General features: G+C 44.1%; 1 protein-coding gene and 1 pseudogene across 1 annotated transcript; one reads left to right on the forward strand and one right to left on the reverse strand.

Annotated features, from left to right (window-relative positions):
* Positions 1 to 216: 216 nt before the first annotated feature.
* Positions 217 to 2,275, forward strand: LOC149275852 (ficolin-1-like). The gene is made up of 4 exons (XM_089504231.1): positions 217 to 336; positions 974 to 1,103; positions 1,318 to 1,452; positions 2,034 to 2,275. Exons 1-4 carry the CDS (start codon positions 310 to 312, stop codon positions 2,273 to 2,275), a joined length of 534 nt encoding a protein of 177 aa, XP_089360357.1. The 5' UTR covers positions 217 to 309.
* Positions 2,276 to 4,111: 1,836 nt separating this feature from the next.
* Positions 4,112 to 27,918, reverse strand: LOC149275853 (E3 ubiquitin-protein ligase HUWE1-like; annotated as a pseudogene).
* Positions 27,919 to 27,929: the final 11 nt, after the last annotated feature.

Below are 27,929 nucleotides of genomic sequence, written 5' to 3' on the forward strand. Positions count from 1 at the left end.
TCAGAGTGTTTTAATGCCCGTTCATTGGATCCGTTTTATCGTTATTTTATTGTTTATTGGATGAATCCACGTAACGTACTTATTACCTCTGTATTCTATATTCTTCCTGTTATACAGCAAACTCACCGTTATTATTGCTTACTTATTGGGTTTGAATCCAAATAAATGCAACTATTTGACGTATTTTGTTTTTAATTCTCGCTTTTAGCTCCGAGGAACTGTAAGGAGGTTCTGGATCAGGGAAGCGTTCTAAGCGACTGGTACGCAATATACCCGGATGGCAAACGGCCCCTGAAGGTGTTGTGTGATATGCACACCGACGGCGGAGGCTGGATCGTAAGTGCTCAGCAGGGAAGATGAAATATGTAGAAAATATCTTTACAATATATATTCCATTTACCGTTTGATCCAATGCTCTTCATTCATAAAAATCTCACAATGGTATATAATCAGTACGAAAATTTAACGTATTTAATAAATATAATATTATAATGTAATATATATTAATAAATATATTCTATTTAATATATGAAGTGTGTCAAATATCATATAGATATAAAATATATTTGTATAATAAATCGTCAATATGTGACCCCCCCAAAAAACACAATTGTGATGTAAAAAAAAAAAAAAAAAAAGGAAAGTGATAAAAGCCAAGAAATAGTTATACTTATATCTATATGTCCATCCTTCTTTGAAGATAGACAATTCCCTCTAGGAATATATGTATATATAGGGGAGAAAAATGTTTTAGCACAAAAATAAAAAAAAAATAATAAATCTGGTTCTACAATGGTCATTGTCGGTGATTAAAAAAAAAAATTTTTCATGACAGTTTTCAAGATACTTGGGGGAAAAAATAATTAAAGTAAAAAAATATATACCGTATTGCTTTTCCGGTTGGCATGTTAATGAATGTATTTATAAACGGGGGATGTCTGATCTCAGTGTTTTGTTTTTTTATTTTGTGCAGGTTTTCCAGAGACGGTGGGACGGCTCGGTGGATTTTTTCGGGGACTGGAATTCCTATAAGATGGGGTTTGGCAGCACTTTGAACGAGTTTTGGTTGGGAAATGATAATCTTCATATGCTGACCTCATCAGGTGATCTTTTTACATAAAATTTTAGGCCTATGATTTCTTCTGTACATCTCGTTTTTGGCACCTGAAGCGTTCTGTACATTTCCCGGTCTCTCCCGTTTAACGGATAGATGTCGGCTCAATTACCTATTCACAGACAAAATATGCTTTAATATACATCAGTTATATTTTTTTAGTAGCTTATTTTAACACGGCTCCCGTTTCCACCTTTTTTCAGGCACGTGGGAATTACGCATCGACCTACAGGACTTTGAAGCGAAAAAATATTTTGCCAAATACGCGTCTTTCAAAATTTTAGGAGAGTCTGAACATTACAAATTGCTATTAGGAGCTTACACCACGGGTAACGCAGGTACGGCACGGCCCTGTATAACACCACGGGTAACGCAGGTACGGCACGGCCCTGTATAACACCACGGGTAACGCAGGTACGGCACGGCCCTGTATAACACCACGGGTAACGCAGGTACGCCACAGCCCTGTATAACACCATGGGTAACGCAGGTACAGCATGGCCCGGTATAACACCACGGGTAACGCAGGTACGCCACAGCCCGTATAACACCATGGCCCGGTATAACACCATGGGCAACGCAGGAACGCTACGGCCCGGTATAACACCATGGGTAACGCAGGCATCGCCCGGCCCAGCGCTACAGGTAACGCAGGTACGCCACGGCCAGGCATTTAAGGACATGCGCTGCCATAAAGCAGGTCGCACCTTAATTCAAACACTTGCTTTAGGTAAATATCATGATCTCCTACAATGGCGACCTTCAAGTGGGTGTCTCCATTGCTGTAGGAGAATAAATGATGCGCTGCATCTGTTTTACGGGAATCCCTCATGTATCTTCCCCAAGATCATTGATCTCCGGATGATGATATTCTTTGGTTCCAGCACCTGGTTAAATGGTTTTGTTTTACCTGCTTTAGGAAACTCCCTGGATGTTCATGCCGACATGCCCTTCTCCACCAAGGACAGAGATTCCAGTCCAGGCAAACGTGCGAATACGTATTACGGAGGCTGGTGGTATAACAGCTGCCATCACTCAAACCTGAACGGACGGTATCTGCAGGGGCAGCACAGCAGCTACACCCACGGCATCGACTGGGTACAAGCTAAAGGCTTTCATTACTCATTCAAATATTCAGAAACGAAGGCTAGGCCCGTATAACGCAGGAGGAGACGGACAGAACCAAGTCCTACACGCATCGTCTATTTTAAGCCTTTCGCCTATCCACCTACACTAAAAAGTATATGTAACTACAGCACAACATGGCCCCCCTGTGCCCCTGCCTATCCGAGTTTACATTTCTTCAATGTATTAATCTTTACTGGGAGGCATTTCCACGTACCTACCACATTCTCACTACATGAAAGACTCCGGCAACACAACAGATCTCAAAATAAACGTCTGGTGCGTTAGAAGCATGACTTTTGTTTTGTTTTTTTCTCAACTGTACCCATAGAGGGGATAGGAAAAAATGTTTTGGCTATAAAATGTCCATTTGTCACTTTTAGTCCTGTAGAAGGTTTAAGCCCCCCCCCCCATAGTTATACAGGCGCACGCACTCTACACAGAACGGCTGAGGGAGGAGAGCATTAAATGTAACCATTTCACAGATCTAGCTCAGGTTTTCCCGTAGAACTTGGTCCCGTGTAACACCGGATGAGGGATATCACGGAGCCGGGGATTGCAGAGCTCATGTATAGTCCCAGGTTAAAAGGCATTACAATAAAGCCCTTTGGAAAATCGTGGCTTTCGACATGGAGTTTTTAAGTTTAAACGATCGTGGCAGACTTAAAAATTCTCTGCACACGACATCAGAAAAGACTTTAAACGATAGCACGGAAATAAGGGGGCTGGAGATGGCACGATACGTTTATTCCAACAAAGACAAAACATAACCTGTTGGTTTTCAAACTAAACCTTTATTCAAACACTTGCTTTAATTACTCCTGAATGGTCTAGTTGACGCAAGTGCTTAATCCCTATATCTTGTGCACAGCGTGTGAGATGTGTACCAGGAATGACAGGCTGAGAATAAGGTCTGGCAGAACTGCCGGGTTTGCTCAATCCGACCACTACCTGCAACCTCCTTCCCTAATCACAGCGCAGCCCCCCCTTTAACAGTCTCGGCCTTCCTAGTATCTGAAGACTTACAGAGAAACCTTGTATTAGGTTTAAAAATTTTCTTCATTTTTATTTTGATTTCAGAAAATTAAAAAAAAAAAAAATCCCAACACAAAAAATAAGTCTAGCAATCCAAACTCAAAATCCAATCAGAAGAGAAAAGACTGAATAAATATAACGGGGAGAAACAAAATGGGGGGGGGGTATTGAACAGAATGAACTTGGGCTGAACCGATTCAAAATTTTGATTTTTCCCATGACTTGCTGTGCCTTTTAAACTCTTTCGTCTGCCCGCCATCCAATACTCTGAGCACCAACCGAAAGAGGGGCATTAAGAAAAACTGCATCAATAAGGTTCAGTGGTTTATTTACAGGTAAACACCTCTGTATTTTATTTAAGCTGAAAAGAAAAAAAAATAGCGTTGGAAATAGTGGCTATTTCTTAACGAGAGTGCTCTAGTTTTTCCCCCCTCTGTTCACATCTTTATTTTAACGTTTCCACCAGCTTCTTTTTACCCTGCTATCTGAACTTTACTTTTTGAAAAAGTTGAGCATCACAACTCATCCTTAAGCAAACTGAAAAGCAAAACAGAAAAAAAAATATATTTATATACTTGTATATAATTTCCCCCCTGCTTCTCTCCGTTCTCCGCGTCCTTCAGAGCGGCATTTTTATCAATTTTTTTTTTTTAATTATTTTTCCCAAATCTCAGCGCAACAAGTTCACCATCGGAAGGGATCTGAGACAGGCGGCATCTTCAGAAGGCAAGTTCCTCTTCGTGGTGCCAGCAGGGTGAGCAAGATTGATGCATGGCTTGAATTTTTTTTTCTCTCACTAAAGTCCAGTAATAGAAAAGAATGCACGGTAAGGGCGTCCTAAGCCAGGCCAAATCCTTCTGAGCACTCCTGGATGGCCAACAGCAGCATGCGACGTAACTTTTCATAGCTTTCGTACGCTGGGAGGTCCAGCTGGTTGAAACTGTAAGAAAATATGGATAATTTAAAGCCAGACGTACAACATATATCGTGAAAAGTCCTCTAAGAGAGGGGTCAAAATGAATAATGTATACGATTACAGAGTCACCCACGGACATTCTAGAATACAGATGAGTAGTCCCTCATTTTTCTCTTACCAAGCATGGGCAGAAGGCAGTCTATCTGTAGATCAATCATCCCGGTGTATTTGGAATTTCTGGATGCCGTTCATTCCTTCTAGAGCAGCGAAGCCCTGCAGGGGAACTTTAGAGGTTCCAGTTACAAACTGAAGGAACTTGGCCCGGTCAGCCTGGTCGAAGGAGCGCAGCGCTCTCCAAAACCACTGAATCTGTGAGAGAAGACAGCACAGAATAGTTTGACATTTACAACCGTACCATAAAATACACGAGAGGAAAAGCTTTGAACGTCTAGAACCAGTTTTAATAGCAGCCAGGATTGAGCATCGACAGTAATTTGGGTCACTTCCACATCCCTGGCGATAAGATTGGCTCAAGATAACGGCGAGTTCAGATGAACCTGACTTTAAAGACTTCAGGTGGTTTCCTGGCTTGACTAACCTTCAGGAAGATACTAAAGTACTGAAAGCGGAAGAGCATTAAACTAAAGAGTCGTTGCTGATTTATGGCAGAATTTCAACAAATCGGCACAGATTAATAAAGGCTTGTGTTTCCAAAGCAGTATGAAAACTTGCATTACTGGTGTTAGGGACAGACCTCGGACATATGACTAGCGAATACGATCAATGTTCCATCTAATTTTTCTTAGTTGGCGTGCGCAGAAAATTTCTCTTGTGCAAAAATTTTCACAGAGCAAAAATTTTGTGCGCACAATATCTGTGCCGCATAAAGTTTCAAAAAATATATTATTTTTTTCTTTTTATATACTTTTGTACGCACAATTTTTGGACGTGTGCGCTCTCTTAAAAAGCTATGTGTGCGCGCACAAGCGCACGGCTTAGAGGGAACACTGAATACGACAGACAGACAGACAGCCTAAGCAGCAATCTGTGTCAGGTAGGTTTATCATCCCCTCGTTGGAAGAATGTATAAAAAAGTACTCAGAGGGTTAGGGTTACTCAGAGTACTTTAATATGCTTTTATTATCATAGGGGTGTCAGTGATACTGTCCCTTTAAGCGGACCATAACTAAGGCAACATGCTGCTTACTAAGGGAGCTTTAAATTAATTTCCCAGACCAATCATGAATACAAAAATAGTTAATTTGTCAAACATATCTCAATCACTGGAACGCAGTTCTTACCTGGATGGAGTTGGACTGGTACTTGTGATACTCTGTATTTGGATTTCAGATCGTCAATGTCTATTGTGGGCAGGCCGGAAATAAGTAGCTCCAGTTCCTGCTCCGTGAAGATGGAGATAAGACGTTTGGGAATGATCTCATAGAATCCTTCCAGGAAAGCGGCCAGCTGCTTGCGAATGGCACCTGACGCAGAAAGACATTGCCCAAGCCGATTACAAAAACAAGCAGCGGAGAAAGCATCAAGCTTAAACAATCACCATGAAGCACAAAGCCATTGATGTACCTGTCATCTTCATCTGGCACACAAGGTGAACGTATTCCTTCTTGTTATCTTCAGTTACTAGAATGTTTGCCCCATTAGGCTTCAGATCACGAACTTCACATACTCCAAACTCTTGAACCTGGACAAACGGAGCAAAAAAACACCAAAAAGGGACACAATCAGCGCAGAATGTGAGGACAGAAAAAAGGATCTCACACGGTGGAAAATAATTTTAAAGACCAGTGCAGATAGCTGTTGAAGCGACACTTACCACCATTGCATCTTTATCTGCATGCGCGCTTACCTCGGTGCTAAACGTCAAGTCATATCCCAGTGTGGAGACATCATTCTCGAGCAAGTAGACAAGGCCTTGGTAGAAATGGTAATCTTCACTTTCCATGTCTGTGTACCTGGACCAAAGACACAGAACTGTAGATCACATTCAAATAGAACTCTCCACTACGATGCGTTTGAGGGACGATACTCCACTTTTAATTTTAATGCCACAGTCCGTTTAAAAAGCTGCTTGGCGGACCCATCCTAACCCACCAGACACACTAATGCACAATGCGAGTTATGTGCAGATGGTCAAACTTACCGGACAGACTTGCCAAGGATGTGCTTGTAGAAGGACCGCGTGAAGTAACACTCCAGCAGTCTATTGTCATATACTGCTTTAGCCACAATACGACCCACAAACTTGAAGTAGCTGAGGTGGTTGGGGTTACAGTGCGATGAAGGGTTGATGGTGTAAGTGACACGGTCACCAGGAGATGTGCGGAACAGTGCATACATGGGATTGAACATCTCTCTGGAGATGATCATATACCATTCCCGGAGCAGCCCACCGGCATCCTGACCTTCCTCACCTTCAAACACTATGTACCTACAAAGAGTAAAGAGGAAACTTTGCTGCAGTGTCCATTAGAATATAAACGGCAAATGAAAGATAAAAGCTCCCTACTAAGGGTCACCACCGCATTAGATGATGGTTATCAACCACGTCCCACAACAGAAATCCCCTCCATTTTCACACTAGGACACTTACAATCTGTTCTTCATTTCTTCAGGAGATTTTCGGTGATGTTCTCTGTACGAGTCTTCAAACACATGGTCGGGTCGTACATGAACAGCCATGTCTTCTTTGCGCAGCCCTTCATCGAGACGCTCAAGCTCCTGGCGGAAATATCTGTGCAGGGAAGCAGAAACATCTTGTAGCAGCTTAAGCTTCCACAATTATCAAATCAAACACTAAAGCTCACTATTTATATATCACATCAATGTAGCAGGTGTAATAATGAATTGCATAAATGTGGCATATTTACAAATAAATACAACTTTAAAGTAGGGCTGCAACTGACGATTATTTTCATAATCGATTAGTTGGCCGATTATTTTTTCGATTAATCGGATTAAAAAAAAATAATTTTTCATTTATTTTAAATTATTTAATAAAGTAACATAGGATGTTAAAAACAAACGGCAGAATAAATTTTTTTTCTTGTTTTTATTTCCCCAACCTGCCCCCCAGTTATGCATATTTGAGCTCAGGATTGCCACACTGCCCTCCCCGACATGCCACACTGCCCTCCCCACATATGCCTTATATACCCTATATGCCTTATACCCCCAGATATGTCACTCCGTCCTCCTCAGGTATGCCGTATACCCCCCTGATATCTCATAGTGCCCTCATAGGATTTGCAGACTCGTTCACAGACAATACTTTTATAAATAAGTACTGGGTTAATCTTCACTGCCCCCAGGATTTAGATTCCCCTCAGTTTTCCCCCCTTTACCTCTAACTGCACCTTAAGTTAACTTTATTAAATTAACCCTCAGTCCTCAGCATTAAATTAATCCTGAAGAGAAGACCCCATTAACCAAAACTGCCCCTAAATTAACCCTGAAGACCCCATCAACCACAACTGCCCCTAAATTAACCCATTAACTATAACTGCCCCTAAATTAACCCTAAACACCCCATCAATCACCACTGCCCCTAAATTAACCCTAAACACCCCATTAACTATAACTGCCCCTAAATTAACCCTAAACACCCCATTAACTATAACTGCCCCTAAGTTAACCCTAAACACCCCATTAACTATAACTGCCCCTAAGTTAACCCTAAACACCCCATTAACTATAACTGTCCCTAAGTTAACCCTAAACACCCCATTAACTATAACTGCCCCTAAATTAACCCCCACCTCCCCTAACTTTCAGCAGCCCAAATATTAATTTTATACTCACAGTTAGATGAGTGTCACAGCCATGGCGATGCTAAGGAAATGGGCGGAGCCAATCGGCCGTTTGGCTCCGCCCCTTTCTTCCCTGCAGTCACTTTGATTGGCCCCGCCCCTTTCTTTCTCCAGCAGCGATTGCAGGGAGGGACTGGAAAAAGGAAGTGGGCAGGCCAATCGGCAGTGACTGCAGGGAGGAACTGTAAGTAGCAACTGCTGCTGTGACTCCTGTGAGTCACACTAACGGATTATAACACGAGGGGTATTTTTCAGAGCATTTGCTCTGAAAAAACCCTCATTTTATAATCAATAAAAATCGATTCAACTAATCGATAATTAAATTCGTTGCCAACGAATTTCATTATCGATTATCATCGATTTTATCGATTAGTTGTTGCAGCCCTACTTTAAAGAGCGTAAGACACTTCTTGCTAGTATTCTTAAAACCCAAGGTACGATATACTTACTTGCGTTTCACATCAAAGTCCAAAACTCTGATATAGTCCACCAGAACAGCAAAGGGACCATCGGCAAGGTGGGTGGTAGACTGTCGTAGGATCTGGTTTAACACAGTGCGATGGGTCTCTTTAAATAAATAAAAAAATAACGTTAGATCAGTATAAAAGGTATTTGGCTTTAAGTCTCAAAAACATCTAATAACCTTCTACCTTTTCTACCAAGTACATAAAACTTAAGGTTCTTACCTGCAAAGCGCAGAAACTTCTGTGTGTCAGGAGGCAGGCTGGATGAGATGTGCATAGATGAAGGTTCCCGAGAAAAAAAGGGGTCCAAGGAAGAAGGGGTTGCAGGCGTAAGTGGGGCCGGGGACAATGGAGGTGGCTCATCCTTAATGTGAGCTAGCTGGCTCTCCCTCGTGTCTCGTACTGGAGGCTTGCTTTCCCTTTCTGTTGCATGGACAAGGAAAAAGGCTTCTACTGCTGGTTGGAGGACTACAGAAGGAGAAAAACCAAGAACATGAACAATGAAGACTCATTCCATGGAAGAGAAATCGAAGAGAGTGAGCTGCGTAGCTTTGGTTACCCAGAACAGCATGCTGGTCATGAGACTCCTCCAGCTCTTTCAGGCACTCTCCCAGCATGTCCCACAACTCATCAAGGCTGAGCTGTTCACTCAGCAGCGGTAACTCTGGCAGCCGCTCTTCCTCTTTCTTCTCTGCAGCCTGAGAGCCTTCAGAAGCTAAAACAAGCACACAAGGTTACATTACATCGACTACCTGTTACACCCTGAACAAGTAAACATGGTTTGTCCCTGACCGCGCACTGACCAACTGACTGCGTGTCCTGTGTGGCCGGAGAGGGCTGGTCCACATCCATTGGAGACTCTTCTCTGCGAGCCGAACCCTCCGCCTGAACAAAATAAAGACTGATCACTTGGCTGACGAGGACAGCAAGCCTAGCCACATAAAATCAGGAGAGATGAGGCGGATGAAAAGTTTAGTTTAAAAACGCACAAGAATAAGCGGCAACTGATCACATGCATCCCACAAGAGGAACATCTCACATCGCCAGAAGCCGTGTACTAACCTGCTTCTGCTAAGCTTGGAAGAACATGCATAGGGCAAGCTAGGGATAAGCGTGACAAGGACAAGTCTCACGTGTACATAAAGATGGCGACAAACCAAGAGGCAGGAAAAAGGTGGGGTAGATTAAGGGATGAATAACAGCGTTCAAATTAAAAGGAGGGAGAAACAAACTAAAGGATGGATGTTCTGCCAGCCAGTCATCATGCTAACCGTTGCAGTTTGCAGCTGTCTTCGTGCCCTTTGACCCTCACGTACCATTTGTATAATGGCATCAGCCTCGGCCTCCAGCTGCTGCACAGCTGCCTGGATGCTGCTAGCCGAGGCCAGACTGGCAGCCCCTGCAAGAGAAGAGCGGAGAGGTCATGCAGTGCCTTCTATATTAATCCGCCAGGTGCGTGAGAGACACCTCTACAAACACCTACTTTCCAGCAAAACAGAGTAAACGTGCCCACTGTTACAATACACAGTTTTTCATGACCTTTAAGGTTTGGTAACACATTATAGGCTTCTTATAACCCCTCAACTACTCCGGAATGCTTTATGAAAAAGCTCGGCCCATAGTTGCAGCTTGAGTTATTAGACCAATTACACTATGAAAAAACCGGATGAGGTTTTCCACATTTTTGTATAAGATGCCTGATGAAGGGACCTGAGAGGTCTTGAAAGCTTGCAATCTATATTTACTCAGTTAGCCAATAAAAGGCATCATTCAAAAACCACTTGTCTTCGATGATCCCTGTGGTAACCCAACAAAAGTTGCCCTTGCTCATCCCCACTTTTTCTGATCCCTTGCGTCAGACACATGCAGCTTTCCCACCTAGTCGGCTGGTCTGCTTTGCCTTCTTGTTAGCTCGGCGTGTGTCGTCTCGGAGTTGGATGATGACCTGCAGGACTCTCAGGAAGAACTTTTGCGTGGAAGTCTTTGAAGTCAGCATGGACATGGAGGGCAACTGTAGCTCCCTGCCGCCTAGTGGGCGCTTCTGGGATGCCACGATCACCACGTTTTCCGCGATGTCAAACCTGGAGCGCAAAGACGGGGCGGGGAGAGACCCAACATTTTAGATTGACTACTGTCCTAATGTGTAACGGGTTTCCGGATAAAGCACGCGCCCAATGATTCAGGACCGCAATACTCACCTGCTCTGCATTTTGCCCTTTGCTTTGGTGTTCTGGGGCTGTTCTTCCGGCATTCCATCCGGAGAAAGGGCCTCACACTGAATACGTCTCTGCTGCTCCAAGTTATACTCGCGCAGTTCCGCCAAAAGGGTACCTGGATAGCAAACCAGCAACATTCAGTTTGAGAAAAAAAGCAAAATGTGTGCAGGCCGTGAAAGCGTGGGGTATTTCAGATCATCTCACCTATCTGTTTGCACAGAGTGTATCCCAAGTGGTGGGCTCCGCTAAGGAGCAGTTTCAGCACGGTGTCCCTCGTGCCGGCATCACCCCGCGAGAGTTGTAGTAAAACGTTTGCGGCATCCTCCAAGCCTTCCTCTGAACATGAATGGGATGTCAGCACCTGGGAAGGAGACGTTCTGCATGAACCTATACATCTGGTTAGCACGTGCCTTAAAGAACCATGAAAGACAGGGTCGCCTAAGCATGCACTGCAACATACAGCCACCCACAGACCTATAAAATATTGGCTGTGAAGACTCATTTTTTTTAATTTGCCCAAATATGGGAAATTTGATCATTCCAATCGCTTACCTCAACAGAAAGCTGCAGCTGTTTCTCAGTTAGGCCTGATGCCGCCATCTTTTCTGGGACACCACTGGCGTCGCTGGATTTAGCTGGAGATTTGCTGCTTTTTGTAACTGCTTTAAAAAAAAAAAAAAAGAAGATTTAGTATAAAAATAGAGGCTTTTACGGGATAGGGTTTATAATTAAAAATAATTTTTTAAGGTTGAACAGACCATCCAAGGTTTGGTGCGTTATAATACAGGGCATGACTGAAGTACTTACTGGACACCACACTTGTGGCGACTGCCAACGGCACGGTCACTGCTGGTACAGGCACAGGTAGTGAAGCGGCAGCAGGGGTGGGGGCAGGCACGGGAGCGGTTGCATTCGCTTGATTGACTTCCGGCACCTTATTATCAGGCAGGGCAATGGAGATGAGGGAAAGGAGACGAAGCAACTTTTCCGTGAGTAACGAGCTGCGTCGGATAACAGGATGCGACAACATATTCATGAGCTGTCCAAGAGGCGAAGCTTCCAGGCTGCACTCTGCCCCCGAGCTCACGGGCACAGACTTTACAGAGGTTTTCCCTTTGCGGCTCACATTCATATTGTCCAATTTGACCAACAAGTCCCAGAAATCCGTGGAGATGTTGTTTGGCCCAGTAGCACCCGACGGTGGAAGGCAGGGGCTGCAGGTGACCTTTATATTCCTCTCCCTGCCATCGCTGCTCTCTGCACTGCACTCTTTGGCGCGCTGCTGTGTAAAATGGCTGGGGAACACCTAAGGGGGTAAGAGATTGAGGTCAATGAAGAAAGCGGCACGTAGCTACATAACCATGTCTGCTAAATATCCTTAATATAACTACATCCCTTTCTACTCCTTGTTGACGTTGTGACCGCACACAAGCCTCCAGTACGGCAAAGTGAAAACGTACAGACTTCTTATATACACAAAGCCGCAAAATAGAAAGAACTGAAAGGTACATGATAAACAAATGGCACCGTTTTAATCATTAACGAAAAAAAAAGGATGGTATTAGCTAGAACTATGGCAGCCTATATTAAAATCTTTACAACTAGTAAATCTTCCATAGAAACTTCTAAGCCTTACCTTGGCCAACTGGATAAGCGTATCCAACACATGCCTGCAAACCACCGGCGCAGCTTGTGGGTGTATGTGGACCGTGGAGCCACAGGCAGCATGCTTCTCAGTGTGCTTGCGCCCCAGGGACCTCTGGATTTGGAAGATATTGGTGCGACAGCCAAGAGCGGCATCCATGGACACAGAGAGCCAGGAAAGCTGGTTGGAGTTCTTGGAATCCACCCTGTGCATCAATTCTAACGGGCGGCTGTCGTGGCTGGAAGAGCAGGACTTGACAGTCCCTCTCTTATCGGGGCCTCCGATGGGAGTCTTGGGACTTTCTATGCAGAGTTCACTCTCGCTGCTGCGTTGCAGGATTGACAGTAGACTGCGAATTACCCAGTTACGGGTCTGCGCGTGGTAACAGAGGTTGCGCAGGACGCGATGCAGCCGACTGGTGTTCAGCTTGGGCTCATCCACGAACAACAAGACGAGAAGACAAGAGAGGGCCTCGTGATCAAGCAACAGGCGTCCTCGCAGTCGCAACAGGCTGTCCACATTGCTGCCGGCCGGCCTGACGAGAGAGACTTGTTTCATTAAATTCAAAAAACCTTCACAGTTATCAGCAGACGACAAATTACTTCAACGGACCAAGACATCTAGAATTCACACAGATCTAACGAGTGTTGGGCCTTTTTTTTTTTTTGCTTTTCATCCTCATTTGTAGCTACATTTTTTTTTTTATTATTATTATTTTTTAAATGATGAGCCTAGTTCATAATTTTTTTAAATGCGTAGCAACAGCCAATCGCATGTATGGTAGACTTTAGTTGAGGCCACGATAGGAAAAGATGTAAAGTAACAGCTAACGTATCCTTATAGATCTGCATGCAGTAAAAAAGCACTGGAGTCTATACATGTAACATGGGCTAGAATGCTCCTTTAAAGCCGTCTTATTTCATGGTCTGTAAACCCCAGCTTTGCGATGAGATATAGACTTTCAGAGATGAATGGAGTGTCCTGCATTCATCCTACAGTCTATGAAGTTAAATGAATACAACAGATTTAAGCATACCTGGTGTGGGTGCTGCTACCACCCATCTGAAAGGTGCTTCCTCTCTGCACAGCCAGACGTGTGTATTGGACTCCTCTATTCCCACTCAGACGGCTTGTGAAAGCTTAAAATACATTTAACACAGAAACAAGGCATGTTGTGGTTTAATATCTTCTATTTTTTTCTTGTGAGATACAGGATTACGCTTTTGTTGGTGTAATACATTTATTACTCATCTAAAAGTAGCCATCTGGCACACATACTGGCCCAAAGGCAAATCCTACCAAAGTCTTCAAACATAACAGACTTCACAACTAAATCAAACTGAAGTATGAGTCCTAAAAACACTACAACATTGGAAAAAAATATAGCCAGATGTGAAACTGAATAAAGATGAAAATCAAGCTAACCAGGTAGAACATTAGCCATATTTCCAAGGCTAGATTCTATTAGCAATGCATATCATGTTGCAGATACCTGGGCTCCTGAGTATGGCCGAGAGGGCAGACGTGCTGCTGTGACCAAACAGTCTCTCATGCATTAGCTGTCTGTGTCTTGCCTCTTGTTCTCTGCGCAAAGCCTGAGCTTCAGCCGCAATGTCAGGGGGCATTACTGCTAGAACGCTGTCCTCCATATCCTCAAGAACACTGCGGCGCAGGTCAGATGGCAAGGTTTGAATGAAGGTCACGGGGTCCATGGGGTTGTCAGAAGTAGTGCTCTGAGCAAGTTCGCGCCTCTGCTGCTCTGCTCTCTGTTGGGCAAGCACCTAAGGACCGGTAGAAATGGCCAATTAATGGGGACAAGCGTTAACTCATGGATATAGAGGAAAGAAATGCATTACCCAGTGTGTGTGCCTGTTCGTTTGAACCGTACCTCTTCCTGTATGGCAGGTGGTAAAGCTGCCAAGAACTCTGGGCTGACCTCTGTGACACCAGCACTGCCGACCACAGGTGGTGGGATGACCGGCACAGCAGTAGGTGGTGCCCGAGCTGGCGGTCGGATGCCCAGCTGGTTCTGAAGCACCTCTCTGCGTATATCTTCTGGAAGAGCTGCAAGGAAGGATGGGTCCACTCCTTCGGGGAGATTTATACCTGAACCAATAAATACATATGGGACTACAGCATGGTGCTCAGAGAACATTACCACATCATTTGATGGCCGATTGTGCAAGAGAATTACCTGCGAGCGGATCATCATCTTCGCTACTCGTGGACGGCAGGGCTTCTTCAAGGATTCCACTGGAATCTGTTGCCAACAAGGACATGCTAGAATCTCTGACGGAGGGCAAATCAGAGGAGGGAGCACCCGAAGAACTGGAGAAAAAAAAAACAATGACCAAGAGAAGACTTAAAATCGGTCAGCTAATTTCAGAAAGTGAACTAGAAGTAGTCATTGCTGTTGTGCTTCCAAACATAACTATCCACTAACTCATTGTCCTGAGCAGCATCAAGCCGCTTCAGGGAATTGGGTTACAGCAGGTCAGTTCCCCGTGCCCCACGGCGTGACGTACCTCTCCTCACTGTGTTGGGACACCGATGTCTGGCTGCTGGATTGACTTGGTGGCTCCACAACCTGTTGACCAACTGCGACACTACTGCTGACCAACGGCTGTTCTTGATTAACAACCCCAGATGCTTCCCCAACACCTTCCTCTAGAGGTCCAGAGGCGAGGCTACTAGTATCCATGGGTGAGCCCTCCAGCTGGCTGCTCACTGCAGTCAGGGCATCTGAATCCTCTGCTCGTTCAGGTGACAAGGAGGCTAACAAGGAATGGAGATATTTTTTCAGTGACTTGGCCATTTAGATTGTTCATACATAAAGAAAGCTTTAGTCTTAAAAAGAAAAAAAAACTAATTACGCACAACAAATATATTTTACATTTAATATGTTCCATGCATGATTTTAGAAAATGCTGAATTTTCATCGTATAAGACCGAACCATTTCCCTGCATGATATAATACTGACTGATGGTGGGTGCTGGAGACAGTTCCATCTGAGTCGCATCCCCCTCCGCACTGGGTCTTCCTGGTGCCGACGGCTCTTGTTCTGTTGGCATTAACAACTGTCCAACTTCATCGGCACCGGACTCCGTCTGCAAACTCTGTGGCATTTCTGCCAAGGAAGCCTCCGGAGGAAGAGCACGCATAGAAGGATCCAAAGGAACCAGCTCTGGACTTGTTGGTGTTCCTTCTGCAGAAGAAGGAGCAGTGGGGAAATTCTCAGGGCGTCCAGTTCCATCTTGCTCTATGGTGGACATAAACAGAGGCCAATTACTGGTGGGATGTATTGCAGGTTGGATGGTGTGCGAGTCAAGAATTCCTTGAGGATCAAAACACAGAAACCCATCTTAAATAATAACACAATGACAAATAAAGCAACTAAAGACATTAAACAAGGCTTATGGAAAAGCCACACCACAAGGAAGGCAGTAAGCTGTATAGTTATCTCCAAAACGGTGGCAAAATATCTACCCCCTTACAACAACACAACTTACTACCTCACCCTGAAGAGGGCAGGTAATGGAAAAGGATTCTCTAAAAGGTATTTATCTGCCAAAAAGATTTCAAAACCACAAAAGGGAAACAAATGAACATATGTACAGAAAAGCCAAGAAATTGGCACAAAATCTAAAAGTCCAAGCAGGTCCAGATATATACATTAAGAGGTCTCGTCCTTGCTGGGGCTGGTAACAGATACCGCAGGAAAGACAGTAAACTGTATAGTTATCTCCTAGATCGGGTGTGACCCCAAAACTATACAATCTACTACCTCAGCCTGAAGCATCACAGAATCCACTCGACTGACCTGTGAAGGAGACCGAGGCAGAAAATGCTGCACTATAAGCGATAAATACCTGTAAGGCTCAACTCGAAAGGCATGCTTCGCTTGGAATTGGAAGCCTGGGAAGATTAAGAACAAGGATTAATTAAACCGGTGCTATGCTGCTCAAAGTCACAAAATGTTCATGCAGTAATTCAAATCACAAAAACCTAGGATCTTTTGCTGAAGGTTGGCTCACTACATACACAAGAAAAAGTTCAAAATCGGGACAGACCTGTGAGTTCGGGTCTTTCGACTCCTTCTCTTCTTTAGCTTTATCTGCCATCTTGGCATCTTCTTCTGCCATTTGCTTGCGCCGCTTTTCACGTCGCTCCTCGAGTTCTTCGTCACGCAAAGCCTCCAAATGGTTTATTATTGGGACTTTTACAACTGAGAAACAAAAACACACAAGGATCTCTTAACATTTTAACGAATATGGCTTACGCAAGAGATGTCACTGAAAACAAGCCCATAAGTGATTGAGCAATTTGGAAAAATTTGTCAAAATTGTAAAATGTAAAGGAAAAATGTATTTTCATCCATTTACGAACTAAGTACATGTGAAACTCTGAACTGGATATAGCAGAGTCCTACAACAAACATGGCGTTGGTAAACTGATGTGCTTGTCTGTTTCTGAACCTGATGAAATAGTTTGCTCTAGGATGAATTACGTTCATCGCACCGAGGGCTTCTCACCTGCCACGCAGTCATGCATGCTTTCAGCATCTAGGACCTTACATTCTTCCGTCCAGCGAGTCAATGCGGTAGGAATACTGGAGAGAGTACCTGTAACAAAGCAGTATTTATTACTTAGAACTGTATTTATTACTGGAACATTAGCCCAAGATATGGACACATACTTCATGCATCACTAAAAATGCAAATCAAAGCCTGAAAGCTATTGTATACAGAGATTCATGTAAAAGGTCAAAAGTGATTCAAAAGGGACCTCATAAGCCGTGAATATAAAACTGGTCTGGAACTGCAGATGTGGTGGTGATAGAGATATATTATATTAGGTGTAATTATATATATATATATATATATTAGTGTAAGCTGAGGAATTGTAATATGATTGCAGAGTCAGTGGCACAAAGTACAGATGAGAGACCAGGAAAAGGCAGATTAATTCATATCTTTTAGAACACCCGACACCATAGAGGGAACATTGGGACAAAAAATGAGTCTAAGAACTATTCATAGCCCCTTTAATGTCCCAAATCTCAAGAGCCCACAAAATGAAAACCAGAAACACTGCTGTGCTTGATTACTGTTGTCACTTACCAGCCTGGCTGGTGGCTGTGCTCTGATCATGAAAGAAATCATCCAGAAGTTCATCATCAGATCGAGCTATGATGTGGACATCATCATTTCCTACAAGGAGACGCGCCCGGCCTCGGCTCTGAAGAGGAAGGATACTACTCAGCTGCAAGATATCAGCGGCGGCCGAGGGACCCAGCAACCTTAAAGGAAGCATGAAGCAGTGTTACCATTACCAACTTACTACTCTTACCTAAGAAATCCGAAGAGACCCCTCATTAAATTCCAGCAAACCTACTTCCAACTCTTTTTAGCCTTCAACAACTTACCTCTGCAATATTAAGGGTGGGTTTGGTTGCCTGTTGCCAGGACAGTGAACATGTATAGTGTGGCCGGTGTTGGTTGTGAGCTGCCGAAGAGTCCGCTGACTTCTACCGATTCCCTGTGCTAGGCGAGTAGTCGACGTCCCTGCACCAAGAGTGAGAGCACTGTGGTCTGCGTGGCGCACCATGAGAGGGTGCGTGGCGGGGATGTTACCAGGAGATGGAGGGATGTCGGCTGCAGGAATTGAGAACACTTTAGAAAAACTTCTCAAACTGATGCCCAAAATCTCCCTCCCTTGTTGGACACCTATAAAGTCAGCCCGGCCATTGCTTCTGCTACACTTTGACCAGAAAGCATCAAGGTAAGGTATTAAGGGCTATATAGACTTGAAAATACAGCTTATATCACAGGCATCAAGGCAAAAATGAAGGCTTTCAAAGCACAGCCAACATGATTTAACAATATGCTACCAGAGAAAGCCACATGTGCTTATCTGAAAAGATCCAAAATGCAGCACTCTTGGTGCGGACGTTTAGAACCTATACATTTTTATGCCTTGCTGACTGAATGATTCCAAAAAACAATGTTCTCTACGTGGAAATGCTATTTCAGACTTCTGCATGACCAAGAATCTTACTTGCGCTGGAAAACATATTGTCAAACTCAATTATGAGGTCGTCCTCTCGGTCAAAACGTTCAAAGCGCACAAGTGGGGAAGCATTCATGTCTGGGTAATCCTCATCCAGCTCCATCTCTGAGCAGTCGTCGTCATCATCCTCGTCTCCTTCTTCACCTTCCTCATCATCCTGCAGGAAGCATATTGGTCAGCATCCTCAGGAGATGCAATGGGTTCATTTATAGAACAGTCAAGCTTGATTTTCTTTATATTTAATATACATATGCATGGTTTAAAGGATATTTCAGAAAATGTTCTTAGCGAGATGTTTCACAAAGCTATTCTCTGTCTGAAACAGAACTAGATTTTCAAGCAAAGAAGTCCTCGTCTCCATGAAACATGGAGAATCTTACATTGGTAGGCATTGCCACAGAACTCCATCTTTTACTAATACCTGGTCATCTTCGTCTTCCTCTTCTTCCTCCTCCTCCTCTTCTTGGCTGTCATCTTCATCCTCATTACTGCCACTGCTGTCTTCCTCTTGCGTGTGCTCCTTCTCATCCTCTGGACCAAGGATGTTCATAGAATCTGCACAAATGACACAGAAGGTCCCATTAATCCAACAAACTAATATCTAATCACCTTGACAAAGCTGCTCGTTAGTTTACATGTTCTCAAGGAGAACTGAAATACATTCTTGCATTCTGTGAGGGAGAAACAGCCATTACTGCTCAACAGCTGGGAAGCCGCTTTTTGGCTATAAATTGCCCGTAAAATACAAACCTACATACTACCATGAGACTTATTTAATCGTCCATCTGACCACTCACCTTCTCTGTTTTCCTGGAGGGTAGACGCTTGACTAAGGTTAGTCGGAGCCTCATCCATTAACACATCCTCTTGCGATTCATCTTCGCCAACTCTGCTCACTAAATGCAGCAAATGAGGCATACATTTTTTGTAACGTACATTTTTCTAAACGTGCTACAAGAAGATTGGAAACGGTACTTACCTGCAGCTCCATCACGATCTAGAAGCTCATCTATCAAATCTTCAAGCTCATTTTCCACCTATCAAGAAAGGAGTCCAAACAGTAATTATACCAACAACTTTAGTCACTTTCTTCACTCCAAAAAGATCACTGTCATTACTTGCACTGAAGCTTTGGCATTTAACCATCACAAGCATCAAATACATTTTTCACATTTTTTTTTTTTCAAATGGCTGCAGTTTTTTTTGTGATTTCAACAATTTCTAAAGCCCCTTAATAACTAAAGTCTGATCGTTTATATATATATATATATATATATATATATAGTTACCTGCATTGCCTGGTTGGTGAGGACTTCTGGCTGCCCTGCAATAACTACAGTATCAGACTCCGTCTCTCCATCCATGTCTCCATCAGTTACTTCAGCCTGGGATACATCTGGATCCTCCTCTTGAGCCTCTGCTCCCGTTTCACCTACATCAAATGGTAAGGAATAAAGTAATGAAGAAAGCAAATCAGGGCACGTAACTTGCACACAAAGACAGGGAATTAAGGCGTCTCTTGGGTAGTTTCCAACATAACGTCAGTTTAAGCTCAAATTGAGCTCAAAGAAGGCAAACACAGCTCTCAAAACCATTGCTTTGTGTTATATGAACCATGTCATTTTTAGCTGGTCATTGATAGATCTACCTCTATTGATGTAACTTTACCTTTGCTCAACACACATTTTAAGGCAGCTTGTGGCACCTACCCACTGGCTCATGACTCCATCAAATACATTTAAGTAATTACATTTGCTACCAGATAGAACGCACACGTTATGAAGACAAACCATAAACCAGCAGCAGAGATTTATGGGGCACAGTTGCTGGCGGTGGATGCAGCCGGTGCAGTTCTGTCTACCCGTGAAGAGTACATACAATGATTACCATACCTGTGTCTGGTTGGTTACTGTTGGGGTCTCTGGAGGCTCCATGGGTGTCCTGTTCTGTTTTATTCTTTCCTGATGCTCCTTTACTACCAAACAGGCTGCTAGGCTGGTTGACAATCCGAGACAAAGTCTCTAGAGGTTTAAGGGCTGCATTTACAGTGTTGGCCATATTTGGGCTGCAAGAACAACAGAAAAAAAACATTTTTATGCACAACAAAGATGCAGGACAACCCAGGGTCTTCACAGACTGTTTAACCGTGTCCCTGCCCTCAAGTGCATTTAACTGCATTAAAGCAACCCAACTGCATTAAACAGCCTTAACACACTTAAACGTTAAGTTGTTCACCTGGAGAGATCAAGGCTGTGAGGTACCCGAGCCAAGTCGCTGACAAGGCCCTTCTTTAAAAACAGTCGGATGATGTTGTTCATTCCATTGTGTTGCGTTTTGGTTGTTGCACTGCTATAGAAGCTGGAGGTCGATGGGCAGGACTCCATGATGGTGCTTATAATACACATTACTGCCTGTAACCTGGAAGACAAAACGACAGAAGGTCTAGCCCCTTAAAAACGCACTACTTTCTGCGGCACTATGTTAATGAGCCATAGACTTTATTCTAGTACTCTACAAGACACAGAATCTAAAAAACACTCCACGCTTCCTACCTGGCATGTTTTTCTGTGCTTTCTGCCATAGCTAATGCTCGACCAAGGGCCGCTTTGACCTCATTAACAAGCGCCACCTGGGCATCAGTCCCACTTCCAGCAGCAGCAAGGCTAGCAAGGAAAAGGCGCGCCAGAGCTGGAGTGTCCTTGTCTTCTGCATTTTGTGTGTGTGGCAAGAGGTGGTCCAAAACAAAAGCCAGCACACTACAATCCTACCAATACAAAACAATTAATGGCATTGTAATTCTCCTACCAAACCTGAATACCACATAAGGCTAATGGAATCACATACCTCTTTAATAAGCTCCGACTGCCCAGAAGTATAATTATAGTTGGCAATCAGCGTAGCAATACCCACGTACGACCGGACTAGTTCAGCCAGCAGCCGGAGGATGGTAGAGGTAGGAAGCAGGGGTTTACTAGCTCTTGCTTTAAGTCTCCCGTCCTCTGAATTCCGCTCTGATTCCTTATCCTTCTTTCCTCCCTCTCTGTTCTCTTCTGGGGTCAATGCTGCCAAAAGGGAAACAAATTAAACAGCACTCACAAAAGCGGATTGTTAAAGAAAAGCAATCGGAATCTGTATGTTTCGAGTGCAGCATCAGTGTCTCTCCACCTAATGTATCGGTTTGTCTTAGTCTGTCAATTCTCATCTTGTCAGACCCCTTGAATATATGTATTGTATTAAGCGCTGCATAGATTTGGTGGCGCTACATAAATAAAAGATAATAATAAATAATTGGGAGTTTGTTAAAACCAGCCGAGATGACTGTGTACTGTAACTCCAGATTATGAATGACTGGGAAATGTATCTGAATTATCTGTTGTCGGGATCTGCATAATTACTCCTCCTGTTGCGTTCTCTGCCTTAAGTTGCTAATTGTCATCTACTTGTTTATGGCAAGGAGAAGGGAGAGGACTTCAGAACAGGGAATGTAATAGATAGACGACCCTGGCAGAACATGCCGTCACCAATGTCAGCTTCCATGAAATTGATGTGTAATCTAAATATATCAAAATCATTTCCACTGACTGCCAAAGACACAAGCTATAGGTAGTTTAATTATGCTCGACACTGTGATTGTCTTTAAAATTATCAAGTTTCACCATCAGAAGACATTGCTATTTTTTTTTTAGGATACACTATAGATGCACCCTATTTAAGTTATCCAACTTCTTACACCTAACATTAGAAACACCATCTATAACTTCTAGATTTTCCCTCGCTTGATGTAATTTTATTCGTTTGTATTGGAGTGTACTACCAGTATCACAAAATGGACATTTAAGAGGCATTCAAGACTTAAGCACGTTAGAGTGAGCGGCATACCTTCTCCTTGAGGAGTTCCAGATGGAGGAGTCTCAGTGGAGGTGCTGTCTGTGGTAAAGACACAAATGTCAGAAAAAGGTATAGCTAATTGATAGAGAATATTCCACACTACCAGCATGCTACAAAAAACACTCAAGCATGCAGCAAATCACAACTAGTAAACAAATAGTATAACACATGAGCAATACAAAAACTGTAGCATAATTCATGATCATTATATCCTTACATTGATAGCAAAGCTGCTTTGAGCATCAAAGTCACTACCCGGTCTCGTGAGGTCACGATATTGCTGGAAAACCTCATCACCCATGTCCTGTAAGATCTGACTGACCTCCTGGTTCATACCCACAGGTTTTGGCTCCGTCTTTTCGTCTACTGCAATGGAAGAAGATATTTTAATTTTTTTCTGCCGCAGAGCCAACATCGCATTACATCTAGACCGAGGCGGTCGCTCTACCTCACACTGAAAGTAGCAATAAGGCCTAGGTACCTTCGTCTGGAGCATGGTAAGCTGCAAGTGCGTTGAGCATGTCATAGATCACTTCCTTAATGGTATCAGGGATGACTGGAAGCGTGGAAGGCTTCACAGGTGTTGTCTTTACAAGCTGTACTGCATTGGGCCCCTTGATACGGAGATTCTCAAACTCATCATCTGAGGCTGAAAATGGTAAAAATAAATGCTTGACATTAAGTTACAAAACAAGACCGTAACGTTTTCCAAATCACAAGTGGAATTACACAGTCAAGGCCTACTCTACAATTATCCTGCGGACCCACAAAGACATTTAAACTGAGAACGTAAAAAGCTTGTTGGTGAATTCCGTTGTGTTCCTACTCTGCTACTCACCAGTTCCCGATCCTCTTGGTGCCGGCAGAGCTATCCGAATGCAGTTGTTTGCCACTTCGGTGAAGATGTCAGGATTTCGGCAAGCAGCTGGGCCCAAGACACGAAGGATATAGTTTATCTCCCGGGAACCCAAGCTTCCAGACACTACACCAGAGGTGGTACTACCAGCCCCACTTGTGGCTGCAGATCGGACAACCTGAAATTTAGGACAGGGGTTTAATACATATATATATATACACACACACACACCTACATATATAGTCTTTGAGGTATTTTTTTGGCATTAGCCATGACATACCTTTTCCATAGTGTGCTGTAAAGTGCATGGATCTTCTATGATGTGTCTGAAGAGGAGAGTGACTAGCGGGGTGAAGCCATTAAACGCAGAGGTCTGATTCAAACTGAGGATCATGCGTGTGCTCTTCAGCTCGGCAAACATCATGGCGTATTTGTGGTCACGTGTAAGACGTAGACACAGCCGCAAGGTAGCATGCAAAGTGTCCGGATCCACTGGGACTCCCAACATGCTGACACACGAACGAATGAGAATGGTCACCATCTCTTCAGTCAGCCCCTGGATAACAATGTCCCCAACTTTTGGCTCTTCAACAGGAGGTTCCTTTTCTGTGGTGGCATTTTCTGAAGCAGGAATGGACTCTGAGCGTAGAGGAAAAAAATTCATACGCATTAAACATGCTCAACGTAGATGTATAAACCTTTACACAGAATTCTTCTGCACTCCGTTAAGACTAAAACACGTCCTACCAGAAGACTTCTCCTCCTTCGGTTTGGCATCCAAGTCCACTTCTTTTGCTTCCTCCAATGTTTTCTCCAGTTCCTGGCCATTTCCATTCTTGCCACCTTTGACTAACCTTGGAACACGCAGCAAAGTAAGCATTACGGGCCTCCTATTTCCAGTTTCTTCATTTACCTGCAAGACACGTCATTGGTGAGAACCAAATTTACCTCCATCCAGCTGCGTAGCCTGACCTGACTGGAGCAGACAGCGTTTATAGCAGTCGACTATCTTCCAAATGGCCTTTTGGACTATATAAATGGAAATCTCGCTGTACCTAAACCTTAATCCCAAAGTGTATAATTCCAGAAAAGCGTGGTTAGAAAATATAAAAATCAATGTTGTGAATCACCTGCACCATGGTGGTAAACTGAACTGTGTATCTTCGTCGGCCGGCAGCGTTTCAGAATTCACCAGGTCTTACTTAGGAGTTTGCACCTCCTTCTGCTCCTTGGCAGCTTGCAGACACGGCTGAACCACTTCCAGCAGCTTAATCAGAACATTCAGGATGCCGCTCGTCTCCACAATCCGGGCACACGGCAGCTTCAGCTCCTGACCAGACAAAACGTTAGGATCACCAGTTACTCTTACATCAAACGAGAAGACATTATCAAACGTAATACAGTACAGCCTTACCGGACTTTTCAAATGAGGTTGGTTTCTGGTTATTTGTCATTAACAGCTTAAATGTGTTACTATTCTGAAGCTTTCACGTCACACTCACTGCGGTATTACAACAAAGTACGCAGGGAGCGGCCGGATGCATCCAGGAGGAGCTGCACTCCAGCAACAAAAAGCACCGATGGGTCTAGCTAAATGCTTTTGAGAGGTTAGCCCACAGACCCCCCATATGTTTGGGTGAAGGAAGCATCTCTTGCCAGTTGAACAGAGCCACACATTTTAATTCTAACACATGGATGGACCCGGGGAAGCTGACCAAGCAATTACCTGCAGCTATTATGATAGAGGGGTCCGTCTCTACATCACCATACACTGCCCCTCCACATTAACTTGCTCTGAACAGCTGCTACATAGTTCTGCGAGGACCACTGCAGTAATTACTATTACAATAGATGAGGTCCATGTTCTGCCATTCCAGGCCAGACTAACACTCACTAGGTCAGAATTCAGGATTATTCCCAGAGCAGTCAAACGCAGATTAAACCTTTCGTGACCCTTATGACATACAAAATATCCTATTAAACATGGTCTAGATTGACTGCTGATTGTGTTTGACGGTGCTCGGCGCAACCACCACCAACTGCAGAACTTGTTCTACGCTACTCTAAATGGGTTTAGGAATAATCACCTCAAAAAGCAAAGTCAACAACAGGATTCGAGTGGCCAGGTTAGAAGCCTGAGGAAGCGTGGCCATCTGGCTGATCCATTCTGATACGGTTTTAGTGTCGCTTGTTGTCAACGGCAGAGCGGCTTTAATGAGGACATCAGCAGCTTCCCACACCTGCAAGAAGATGGAATACAGAAGAGTGATAAATGGAAGAGAAGCAAGGGCTACGTAGATGACTTACAGCGTAAACTTGCCTTACCTGGTTTACAACTTGTTTAAGAATCAGGTCTCTGTAGTCTGCCCCATTGCGCTTGATCGCGGTCATAATGAGGTCACACACGCGATACACCATATCGGGCAGCTCATCCAGCAGGTGGAAGCACCCAGGCAGCATGGTGTCTGTGAAACTATGAAGCTCCTCCTGTTCCAGCGGCTCCGCATCCTGAAATTTCTCCAAGCATTTGGCCTCTTCCTCCTCTTGCTTCTCGCGCGCCTTGCGTTCCTCCTCCTCTTTCCGACGGGCTGTTTCCTGCAGGGGGTCAACAAGCAGAAATTTAGGGGAGGAAAAGCAAGGTTGAGACACACACTGTTAACATTCAAGTGCTTTTAACAAAACAAAAAACAATGGCGTGTGTAGACTGCAACTGTAAGCCACGCAAGATCAGGGTGCTTTTGTCACTCAAGAGACTGTTGATGACATTAACAAAATATACATATATACAGTATATTTATAATCTGTGAAATATCAGACACCCACTTCAGCTGCTGTGTTACAAGGGAATAAGTGTGCTGGGGTAGAGGCAAAGATACAGTGGATGGGGTAAAAAAAATAAAATGGGAAGGATATATGGGAAAGGAAGGTGGGGTAAGAGGAAGTGCTCAACCTTTTCTAACGCAGGCACAGGAACCAGTGCCTCTCAAACCCTGTCCACACGCTGAGCTGCTGCTTATATATATTTTTTTTTTTATAATGGTATAATTTTTTTTTATTTACTTTTTTAAAGCCCTGTCTGTCAGCCTGACCACATTATCCCGTACTGGGCTGGTACTGTACCTCGGGCAACTCTGCCCTCTGTTCCATAGGGATATCTTGTCCAGGGCCGGCCCTACAATGGAGCCGACTGGGGGTTTTTTTTGGGTTTTTTTGAAGCGGAGGAGAGAGAGAGGGGCACCGAGTGGTTTTCGCTTACCCGCTCGGCGCCCCTCTCTCTCTCCTCTGCGGCGAGTTTCCCTGTTCGGTCTCTGTGCCGGCTTGTAATGCAGAGCGCCGGAAGTGACGTGAATTTCCGGCGCTCAGCATTACAAGCCGGCACCGTGGCAGCACAGGGAGACTCGCCGCAGGACTGTTTAAGGGTAAGTACCGGTGGGGGGCGGGTAGATAATGCCCCAGGCGGCGTTAAGTCTTCGGCCGGCCCTGGTGATAAGTACTTATTATGATAGTTAAAAATGCATGTCTAACGCATATATGTGATGGGGCCATCACATAAATCAATAATAAAGGGAGGGGCTCGCTGGGGGCATTAATACAAATAGTGCTGGCTGGAGGAGATCATACAAGGGTGTGGGGGCACCACATTAATCTATACTAAAAAGGGTTCTGGCTGAGGCATCAATACACAAGGGGCAAAAACACTAAGAGGGGTATCAACAACAATGCAGTGTGGAATTTCCATCCTGGTGTAGGTGTCTATGTCATAGATTGTGTCCTGCTGTTTGTGTATTTTGGTTATCAGTGTAGCAGAGCCTGTCCTGGTGTGTGTGTATGGGTGTTGGTGTGGCAGAGCCTGTCCTGGTGTGTGTCTGGGTGTCAGTGTGGCAGAGCCTGTCCTGGTGTGTCTGGGTGTCAGTGTGGCAGAGCCTGTCCTGGTGTGTGTGTCTGGGTGTTGGTGTGGTAGAGCCTGTCCTGGTGTGTGTTTGGGTGTCATTGTGGCAGAGCCTGTCCTGGTGTGTGTTTGGGTGTCAGAGTCTGTCCTGGTGTGTGTTTGGGTGTCATTGTGGCAGAGCCTGTCCTGGGGTGTGTGTTTGGGTGTCGGTGTGGCAGAGCCTGTCCTGGGGTGTGTGTTTGGGTGTCGGTGTGGCAGAGCCTGTCCTGGTTTGGGTGTCGGTGTGACAGAACCTGTCCTGCTGTGTGTGTCTGGATGTTGGTGTGGCAGAGACTGTCCTGGTGTATTTGTCTAGGTGGCGGTATGGCAGAGCTATATCCAGAGATAAAACGCCCTCCTGAATTTGTAGTGACTTCAGGGGACAAAACTTTCAAGGCCCAGAAATCATTTAGTGGAAAAGTTAAGGTATTGTGTTATTTATTTGTGGCTTCAGGCTTTCCATGTTGAAGTATTAGTCCAATAACAAAAGTATCATTACTTTTGGGAATATTATATATATATATATATATATATATATATATATATATATATATATATATATATATGATTTTTTCAGTGGTATGATTTAATGGTGGAAATTATTAATGCCCCCCCAGTTTTGACTGTGGTATCTTTTGTGCCCCCCCCCTATATATTGTTTCTAGAGTCGCCACTGGCTGCGGAGTATGGTGGCCCTATATAAAACAATAAATAAATAATAATAAAGTAAAGGCTTTGCTATAATAACGGGCATTTAATCTATCTTATATTCGTCAGGGATTGGGGGAAAGAACATACCGGAGACATGACGGCAGACCCCCGGTTTCTATGCATCGCCGGGTGCG

This window comes from Sceloporus occidentalis, unplaced genomic scaffold (genome assembly GCF_023333645.1).
Source record: "Sceloporus occidentalis isolate IW3139 unplaced genomic scaffold, rSceOcc1.0.p SCAF_262, whole genome shotgun sequence".
Lineage (NCBI taxonomy): Eukaryota > Metazoa > Chordata > Lepidosauria > Squamata > Phrynosomatidae > Sceloporus > Sceloporus occidentalis.